Source organism: Triticum dicoccoides, chromosome 1B (assembly GCF_002162155.2).
Source record: "Triticum dicoccoides isolate Atlit2015 ecotype Zavitan chromosome 1B, WEW_v2.0, whole genome shotgun sequence".
Lineage (NCBI taxonomy): Eukaryota > Viridiplantae > Streptophyta > Magnoliopsida > Poales > Poaceae > Triticum > Triticum dicoccoides.
The window spans coordinates 650,810,924-650,821,029 of NC_041381.1; the positions used below are offsets into that span (position 1 = coordinate 650,810,924).

General features: G+C 50.6%; 1 protein-coding gene and 1 long non-coding RNA gene across 3 annotated transcripts; one reads left to right on the plus strand and one right to left on the minus strand.

Moving 5' to 3' along the window:
• The first annotated feature begins 4,824 nt into the window (after positions 1 to 4,824).
• On the plus strand, positions 4,825 to 7,593 carry LOC119311064. 2 transcript variants are annotated; one of them, XR_005150870.1, is made up of 5 exons: positions 4,825 to 5,003; positions 5,098 to 5,351; positions 5,943 to 6,085; positions 6,491 to 6,786; positions 6,883 to 7,593. It is a non-coding gene; the product is annotated as an uncharacterized LOC119311064 (long non-coding RNA). The 2 variants fall into 2 exon arrangements; XR_005150869.1 differs by having other exon boundaries at positions 5,943 to 6,786.
• A 467-nt stretch (positions 7,594 to 8,060) lies between these two features.
• Positions 8,061 to 9,903, minus strand: LOC119349391 (adenylate isopentenyltransferase-like). The gene has a single exon (XM_037617418.1). It carries the CDS (start codon positions 9,556 to 9,558, stop codon positions 8,404 to 8,406), a length of 1,155 nt encoding a protein of 384 aa, XP_037473315.1. The 5' UTR covers positions 9,559 to 9,903; the 3' UTR covers positions 8,061 to 8,403.
• Between the last annotated feature and the right edge of the window lie 203 nt (positions 9,904 to 10,106).

Below are 10,106 nucleotides of genomic sequence, written 5' to 3' on the forward strand. Positions count from 1 at the left end.
GGTCATATTCACGTAGTGCTTAGGCGAAGCCCTATGCGGAACACTTCACCATCACCATCACCACGCGCATCGTGCTGACGCAACTCTCCCTCGACACTTTGCTGGATCAAGAGTTTGAGGGGCGTCATCGAGCCGAATGTGTGTAGAACTCAGAGGTGCCGTACATTCGGTGCTTGATCGGTTGGAACGAGAAAAAGTTTGACTACATCAACCGCGTTGTCAAATGCTTCCGCTTTTGGTCTTCGAGGGTACATGGACACACCCTCCCCCTCTCGTTGCTATGCATCTCCTAGATAGATCTTGCGTGAGTGTAGGATTTTTTTTGAAATTGCATGCTACGTTTCCCAACATGAATATCCTAATCCATCGAATAGCCTAACATCGGCTTATATAATTTATCGGAGGCCTAGGATAACTAGAGTCCTAGCCGAATACGTCGGTGGAGAGGAGTCCTTGTCTTGATCACCAAGTCTTGTGGAATCCTCCTGGTATGCATCATGGTCTGCCCAAAGTTGCCCATGAGTGAACCTCCATGGAGGTCCTCGGCCCGATCCACCTGGTCGGGAGACGACGTGGTGAGTATCCCCTAGTACAGGACACCGTCACTCCTCCTTCCCCCTTGGCTGGCGCAATGGAAGGGAAGTCCTGCCCCCTTTTGTGGCGCCCCTCCTCTACACTAAACCTATATATACTAGAGGATTTCCATCCTATGTGACACAAGTTTTGGAGGCTCATCTAGTTGATAGAGTTCTAGTTCTAGTTGGTCCTAGTTTACTAATTAGAGCTAGCCCTAGCCACCTCTAATCCTCATATTTAGAAGCCCCGTGTGGTTCTAATCTTCTCCCGTAATTCTCCAGCGACGATTAGCTCTGGACAGCGAAGCGGTGCCAGGTCGTGAAGGTTGTACACTTGCAACCAAGTAGAGAGGTCGTACTTTCGGTCTTCTATTCGAGGGATCATTTCAGGGCGGTTCACGGGATCGTAATCGATGTTCGAGGGACTCCAAGTACTCGTCTACTTCCGCTGCACTCTGGAGTCGGTAACGGTCGTTGATCCAAACCCGATATGCATCTTCATATTGTTCCTGGGGTTTCGTATGACAAATTTTTATTTTATTTTGTACTATGTTTCCCAACAGTGGCATCATGAGCGGTTCTATGAGTAGATGCAGGTTTCGATCTAGATCACATGTGATTATGAGGGTGGTGTTGTTGCTATGCTTCCCTCCAGTGTTGCTTCGGTTCAGTTCATTGATGGCATGGTGTCACTTTTCACAAGGTTCTCATAATTGCTTGGCTCTGGCTGTCGACGATCTACTAACAGTTTCTTGGACTTCATCATAGTCAAGAATAATGAACCATCATGTACGCAAGAGGGCGACGATCTGCTAACAGTTCCTTGGGTTCCTAGCAAGGTGTCGCGCCCCGTCGGGCACGGTGAGGCCGGAGCTAAGCGGGCTCCGGCGCCCCCCCCCCCTGCCGCCCATTCGGTCAGCTCAGAACGGCCACCGGTCGCCATGCAGGGGATCTGGGCCGAGCCTGGGAGTCAGGGGCCTGGAGATGGAGGTTCCTCCCCTCCCCTTTTCTGCTGCGGCCTGGGCTTCTCGTCAGAGGACGGGAGAAGCGAAGGAAGAAGAATTATTGGAGAGGGAAGGGAGGGATCGAGGCGACACCTCTGCCTCTCAAGCGTGGCGGCGGGTGAACAGAGCGAGAAAGTTGGGGCAGAGCCTCCATGAGCATAAGAGACTGAGTGGGGAAGAACAGAGCGTGCGCGAGCCTATCGAGGCAAGAGGCCCCCTGGGGTCTTTTAACATCTGGCGCCCAATGGACAAGGGGTGGTGTGAATGATAATGCACTATAGATGATGACGCACTGACGAGTGTGCAGTGTCCACCTATTCATCAACCACTGGCGGACCTAGCTCACTAGGGCAGGGTGGGCCAACAGTGCAATTGTAAATATAATTTTATTTTATTTTCTATTATTTTTAGCTTTTTTTTCTATGATAAAGCTCAATTTCCAATCTCAGGGTGGGCCGTGGCCCACCCTGTCCACCCTCTACCTCTGCCACTGTCATCAATAGTGTACCGCCGCAGGGCGTCGCCGTCACATCCATGCAGGTCCGACGTGACATTGTGGTTGACTTTGGGCAGCCGGCCGCGGGCGCGAGCCGGAGCAGCAGGCCCGGGCAGGCAGGCACCCTGTCAGGCTCGCCATCTTGGGACTACCCGGGGGGTCATCCCCACGACATGGATGTAATTTTCGTTACTCCTTGTGTTCTTTATACTGCCATGATGTTTGACGAATAGATTGTAAGATTTTTCTAAAAAAATGTCCAACCTCCATAATGCACACCGAGCATGCTCGCTACGAAGCCAAAGCGTAAACTCAGATTCGCCAGAAGGCGGCCTCCATATTTTTGTTACATGTTGGCCCCGCTTCTCACTAAGTACTCATCTTCATCCCAAAACTTCAAAAACAAAAAACATTGACATTAAACCATCGATTTCATTAATAGTCGCATTTTAAAAAATACCATTAAAAATGTTCATGGTATTTTTAAAATATTCAAGCGTTGAAAAATGTCATGACATTTCTGAGAAAATGTGTATACAATGTGAAACATACTCTTTACATTTTTTAGAAAATGTTTACGGATTTCAAAAATATGTTTGTGACATTTTAGAAATGTAGAAAATGTTGTTTGATTACAAAAAAATGTATTTCAACTTGTATTTGGAAGATGCTTAACATGTATTTGAAAAAAATGTTCAAAGCATGTATTTTAAAAATTTACAGCTTGTATCAAAAACATGTTCCATATGTATATGAAAAATGTAGCAAATGTATGAAAAAAATAAACATGTACTGAAAGAAAAAAAATGAAAAATAAGAACAAAATGTAAAAATGATTTATCTAAGAAACATAGGAAACCAAAATCGATGAAAATCTACAAAAAGTGTTTCTAAGGGAAACGCTATCTTTCAGAGTCACCTCCTTGACCGTCCGATTTGATTTTAATTATACGATGCGTGGGGCTACGCGAGACAGACCAACAAGTTTACAACATTAAGCATGTTGCGAAGTTAAATTTGTAACACAGGCTGTGTTGCAAACTTATGAAGCCCGAAAGAGTAGCCAACACGTATATAACTAGATCATTTCTTTCACTGATTTTTTTTTCGCAACACCATTTGTGTTGCAAAAAAAATCTTCCGCGACACCATTTATGTTGCAAAAAAAGGGTGAAAGATGAAAAAAAAAAAGGTTTCTGTAACACCGCCTCTATTGCAAATATTTTTCTGTAACATGACCTTTTTTGCAAAAAAAACAACGCATCACACTAAAAAGAACCGCTTCGGGTGGTTTTGCAACGATTTTTTATTTTTTGAACATTGCAACAACCAGCTTGTTGCAATTCACGATGCACACATTTGGGGAGATCCGGTGGCTCATTTTCATCAGTTGGATGGCCCCGGAGGCGGCTGATGTGTTTATAAATCGCGTGGAAGCTAATGAAACCTGTTGGTGGGACTGGGGAGGTACTATGGGCTAGGCCTGACCGTTGATTGGTGACACTTTAGCCGAAAAAATGACAAGCACGCTTGGGCCCACGCCTTTGCTGACAGTACTGTAGCATTGCATGAAAATTACTCACCACCGTACCACCGCGCGACACCCGGCTACAGTACACCCCGCGTACAGCACGTAGAAACGACACGACACAATCACTCTGTCGCTCGTACTACGACGGGAGCTGACACAGTCACAGTCGTGGCGTACAAACAGTCGAGCCGTGTCGCCTGCACTGCACTGCACGCTACGTGCTCCGCCGTGCAACAGCTGAACCCTCGGATGCCGTCGATCGGGTCCTCTGGCCGCACGCCTTTGGGGTTCCTGACCGGACCGGGGCTCAGCTTCAGCTGGCTTCCAGAGGCACGCAGTCAGTCAGTCATCAGAGAAGACCGGGCTGGCCGGGGTTTGGCCTGTGTGTTTTCCTAGCTGGCAACAGCAAGAAGACCGGTCATACGCACGCACCTACCCACACGGCCAGCACAATCCTCCCCGCTAATCAGCGGTGAGTCACACGGTAAGCATGGCCAGCCAATCATCCCAACTGCCAGAATTGGGCGGGACACGTCAAGAGTCCACCATGGCAATGCCACCCGGCCACGCTCTTTTTTCCTCCCCCTCCTCCTCAAAGCCCATCGCCACATCATACGCACAGCATTTCGTCACCAGCTCACAAATGATGGAGCAGGTGGTGCATCCGGTGGGGGTTAGCTGCGCCATTCGGAGTTTCTAGACTGTACCCGCGTGTGGTGCAGGATGGGTCCCATATAATTCAAAATTTGAACAGAGCGGAGTGGATTAGTGAAGTGGTAGTACATTAGTGCATGACGACTGCCTACATTACATACATACAGTGGTGCGGTTAAGAAACAGACGAAACAAATACTCCAGTTCTCTCAATCAATCAAGAAGAAAAGAATTCACTCACTCACTCACCCTTCAGTTCAGTAATAATCAGTACTGTAAGTAATAACTTACACACAACACGTTCTCCTTCTGGGACGTGGAGTAACTGAGCCCGAGCACAAGTGCTCTCGTTATCCACAGCGTTAATTGGCGTCTCTAGATCTGTGCCATTGCTTTATGCGAGAGTTGGAGGTCCTCCAGAAATCGGTCACTGTACGTCTGTACCGAAATATGTATGCGGCGCGTCGTGGTGGGCCAACGAGACGGGGCATGGTGACCAGAAGTAACGCGCGGTTGAACGGCAATTTGCCACCGACGAGTGTTCCAAGGATCAGAATCGGGGCCGCCGTCTGATCCGTGGATCGGAAAGTTAGCTTTGCCGTCTTGCCACTGTAGAGTCGAATTGAATGCTGGGTCCAGCGTCTTCTCTTGCAGAAGCGAGTGGCGAGGTGAAGACTGCGAGGTCAATGTCAGGAGCGGCAGCGGCGATCCACCATGGAGTTTTTGACGCAACCTAACGGCAGGTTCGTGGATCCTTACCTAACCGGCGATCTTGTCTGCAATTTTTGGGCGTTTTGTCTAGCTATTTGAGTACGTTCGTTCTCCCCCATGTTTTAGATCTGCTCTGCTTGAGGAGGTGGGTGAGAGTTTTGTGCCTGGCCCTCAAGTTGGGATTGGTGGTGCGCTGGCGGAGACGGTCGTGCCGCAGCAGCATCAGCCTGCCATGCCACAGCAGCACGTGCCGGCGGCGAGCGGAGAAGCGCAGATCTGGTCGACCAAGGAGGACGGAGCGGCAAGAAGGGAGAGCTCTCCTCCGACGTCTAAGCTGTCGACGAGGAAGATGAATCCCAGGCTCTCCAATTGAATACGAGGTTAGTGAAAAATCTGCACTATATCTTCAGAGATGCAGAAGATTGATTACTGAAAAAAATTAAGAGTGCAGGATGTTCCTTATGTGTTCAGAGATTCAAAAATTTTAGTAGGGAAAAATTGAGTAGTGGAAAATCTGATTTACATCTTCAGAGATGCTAAAGATTTAGTAATGAAAAATTGAGAGGCGCTAGGAACCAGGGAAGTACATTAGTACTGTAAAATTGCAATGTTCCTTACGTGTTCAGAGATTCGAACTATTTAGTAATGTGAAAATGATTAGTGAAAATCTGTCTTACGTCTTCAGAGATGCTAAATATTTAGTAATCAGAAATTAACAGCAGCTATAAGAATCAGGGGGACTACACCAGTACTGAAAAAATTGAGGAGTGGTAAATGTTCCGTATGTGTTCATAGAATCAAACTATAAAATGATCTGTGGAAAAACTTCCTTACGCCTTCAGAGATGTAGAAGATTTAGTAATAAAAAATTGACAGCACTATACGAATCAGAGGAGTGCAGCAATCTGAGTTGAGAGCAGTCATTAAAATGCATTCAGATAATTCATGTTTGTAGTATTTGGTGTTTGCAGGCTGAGAATTGGTGCTACTGCGCCAAGCAGAGCACCGTGCCTGACTCGAGTCAGTGCGTTTGAGAAAGCTGTTAGGTGTTTTGCAAAGAAGCCGTCTGAAAATGTGATCACGCCCATTCTTGGCACTACATTCGACTCGTTGGGTGAGGCCTACGACTTCTACAATCTGTATTCATGGGAAAGGGTTTTGGCATAAGGTACGGGAAGAGCCGGCTAAATGTTGAGAGAAATGGGCTAAGCCATATTTCAATGGTGTGTTTTGTGCGATGATGACCAGCACACAGAGGAGTGAGAGCGCGAACCATATGTTAAAAAATTATGTGCCTCCTGCTGTGTCCCATGCATATGTTTGTGCAGAAGTATATGAAAATATGATGCTCCTTTCTGACAGAGAATCCTATAAGAACTATTAGGATAAACGGTCGAGAATTGTAAGGATGTTATCTGTTCATCCGTACGCATTTTTTCCATGTTTCTCCAGAATGCTTGGCTGCGCATTGGTGCATACAAAAGTAGAATCTTGTTGATGTTGTTTGAGAAAATTGCAGGGGAGACTGTTGATGGGGCCCAACCTTGCAGTGGAGAGGCATGCCAGCAAAATATACACTAGGGCTATATTTGAGCAATTTGAACACATACTGTACGAGTGCGGGGCTTATCAGGTTGAAGAAGTTGAAAAACATAAGACATACATCGTGATCCATAGTGAAGCAGAGAAAAGGGAGAAGTGGTCAAAAATTTTGTACAAGGTTACAATGCTTGATGGGGGCAACTGAGTTAGACTGCGAGTGTGCGCAATTTGCACACAAGGGGCTGTTGACTGTTGTGTAGCCATGTACTCAAGGTCTGTGATAATGTTTGGGGAGTAACTGATTTATCATTTTAAAACTCCAACCCATTTGAAGCTTATGCATGACAACGGTAAATGTTTTTCTTGCAGGTGCTAGATTTTATTGGAGCTAAAGAAATACCAGCAAAGCATGTAGTGAAGAGATGGATGAGGGATGCTCGTGATGTTCTTCCTCCTCATTAGTCAGGCTCGGCGACACCGGTGTTGCCTACAAGCAGTTGATGGAACTTTTCTAGTCAAATTTGGCGGTGATGTTACTCTATGCAGAAGTTAGTGATGGTCTTGGCCTCGAGGATACACTTGCAGACATGGGCGCTATGGTGTGTCAGACACCTGTGGCAGTGGTTGCAGCGGAACAGCAGATGAATGTCCAGCAAGCTGTTGCTGAATATGTTGATAATGATTCTGTCTCAATGACAAGCAATAGGTTGGAAGAAGATGGGACGGCCTACGACCAGTTGGGAGAAAGCTCCATATGAGGGTTTGAGTAGGAGGACTAGGTTTTGCACGATATGCCGAAGACAGGGGAACTACATGCCTGGACCACAGTGATGTTCATAAGCAACCTCGGAAGCCTGCCAGATGCAATAACTGTGGCATTGAGGGGCACAGGCGAAATAATTGTAACAAAGCAATGGAATTTAGGTTAGCAAATGGAATGTAGTTGTAAAATGTCTTCGCATATGAAATGATGAGACCCATGATGGCTTCTCTAAAATCTTCAATGCCAACAAGTATGTGGTCAATATTCAGGTGCTGTATGCTTTTGCTAACTCTGGAACTTGGCTACTGGCTGAGTAATGTAACATGTCAAATTATGTTTTAGCTTGTCATGTCAGATTTAGTTTGAAGTGCTGTCTGATGATGAATTCTGTGTTGGCAATTGTGGATTGCAAACCTCTTGTCATTTGCTGCAACCCTAGCTGTTGAATTGTTTTTCATACATCATCTGATAAAACTTTAGGATACCTAGACACATAAACAGATTTACATTTGCTGAATCTTGATTGAATTGTATTGTAAACTAGCAGGCGTACATGCTTGACAGCAAGACAACAGCTAGGAGTAGGTATGATGTCTCCTATGTCTGATTGCACAGGTAAGAAACGACGGCTTGGCAGGCGAATAAAATAAATGGGTGGGTTTGGATGGCCACCGTTAGAGTGATAACGGCTGAGCCGTGGCACAAGTCGTGCAGCCCCATCTGATCCGCCTCCTGCGGGTGACGGCGTTGGAAGTAAAAAGTTGGTTGAGTGGGCCATGGTCTCTGAAATAGCAGCATATACTAGTTGGAATACGCAAAGCTAAACAGTGGACGGCGCGAATCTAAAAGAGAGAGGACGGCTGAGATAAAGAGCTCATCTGAGCTCGTGCTCAGAATAGTACTTTCGCTCCTTCTGTCACTTTTTACACTAGCCTATCTCTCTCTCTCACTCTCTCTCTCTCTTTCTGTTGTCGATCTCGGATTCTCGGTGCGCGCGGCCCCACCGGGCGGTGTCGGAGAGCGGGCGCCGCCGGGACCCTCTGCAAAAATCGGCGGTCAAAACCCTCCACCCCCAGAGCCTCTTCCGTCCGTCTCTCCCGCCCAGAAAAGCACCAGCGGCATCAGCTTCACACCACCATGTCGCAGCATTGCATCCGCGGCAGCCGCATCAGCAGCGCCGGCGAGGGCGGCTCGTCCACGCCGTTGGCGCTAGCGGTGGCGTCATTGCCGTGACCGTGGGAGGCCTGGTCGGCGAGGAAGGCGCGGATGGCGGCGAGGCCGGGGCCGCGGACGTCGCGCTCCCAGGACGCCGACTCGGCGGCCGGGCCGGCGCCGTCGAGCCGCGCGCGGATGGTGGCGGAGGCGTCGAGGCGGCGCACGGGCCAGCCCCAGCCGTCGGCCATGCGCCGGATCTTGCCCACCTGCGCGGCGGCCAGGCGCCGGGTGTTGGCCTTGATGTCGTCGACGGCGGCGCGGAAGCTCCTGCGCCCGGCGAGGTACTCGCCCAGCTCCGGCACCCCGATGGCCTTGCCCAGCCCGGGGGCGTGGGCCGCGCGCTCCGCGGGGGTGGTGGCGGCGAAGTACTCCCGGAGCTCCTCCACCATGCCGGCGCCCACCATGTCGTCCACGCGCCGGTCCAGGTACTCGGCGAGGAGCGCCTCCTCCACGTCCACCCAGAGGAGGCAGCAGGGGTACCGGAGCGCGGGGCGGTAGGAGCGGTCGAGGGAGAAGGGGTCCTCGGGGAGCGCGGCGTCGTCGGGGAGGTCGGCGAGGAGGGCGTGGATGAGGGAGTTGGACCCCCCGGCGACGACGGTCAGCATCCCCCTGGCCGCGATCGAGGCGGCCTTGGCGTCTGCGAGGGCGCGGAAGGAGGACGGCGGGAGCGCGCCGGCGTCGGGGGGGACGGCGCCGAGCAGGTGGTGCGCGACGCCGCGGCGGTCGGCGAGGGGCACCTTGTTGGTGGTGACGTCGAGGCCTTGGTAGAGCTGGATCTTGTCGGCGTTGACGACCTCGCCGCCCAGCGCCCGCGCGGCGTCGATGGACAGCTTGGTCTTCCCGGTGCCGGTGGCGCCGACGATCACCACCAGCCGCGGCCTCCCCTCCCCCCACCCCGATCCGCCGCCGACGGAGGAGGAGGAGGAGGAGCAAGAGGAAGAAGAAGAGGTCATTGGCGCGGCGCGCCAGATCCGCAATGGGCGGCGGCGGGGGCACCGGGGAGTGGCAGCCGCTGCTCCTCCGCGCAGGATTGTGGTGGTAATGGCCCGATTAGCGAGGGTGTTCATGTGGCTAATGCGGCAGCCAGGGCCCCGACGGATCCTGATTAGCCGCAGCAATGCCCCTGTTTTGTCCTTTGCTAAATACGCCTCCCCCTCACAGCCCTGGCCCCTGGGGGCGAGAGCCAGGCGCAGATCGAAACTCGCTCGCCTAATCTCCGCTTCCGGATTGGATTTAGCGCGCACCCGGCGTTTGATTTTTTGCTTTTGCCGCGCGCGCACCTGGGGTTCGCTCTGGCCGATCTTGCTGCTTTCCCGGCGATTTTCCCTCCAGCCCAGCCAGAGGGGTGTTTGGTTTTGGGGGTTTTGCTGGGGAGATGGATGGGATGGGATGTGTGTGTTACGGCTGCTGGTCGTGTCCGTGTGCGTCCATGGAGTATATATACTGGACGCCGGACAAGGGGAGGGAGGGAGAGGAGAGGGTTTTGGCTGGGGACAGTGCGTGCCAACAATGGACACGACATCGGGGATCTTTAAGTAAGCTAAAACAAAGACACATCGCTCTGTTATGTTTTGTGTTGTTAGGGCTTGGGCCATCACACATGATTGCGGGCGGG

Bases quoted from the DNA above. Each gene is read 5' to 3' on its own strand.
- LOC119349391 (XM_037617418.1), bottom strand. From the start codon at position 9,558: ATGAACACCCTCGCTAATCGGGCCATTACCACCACAATCCTGCGCGGA.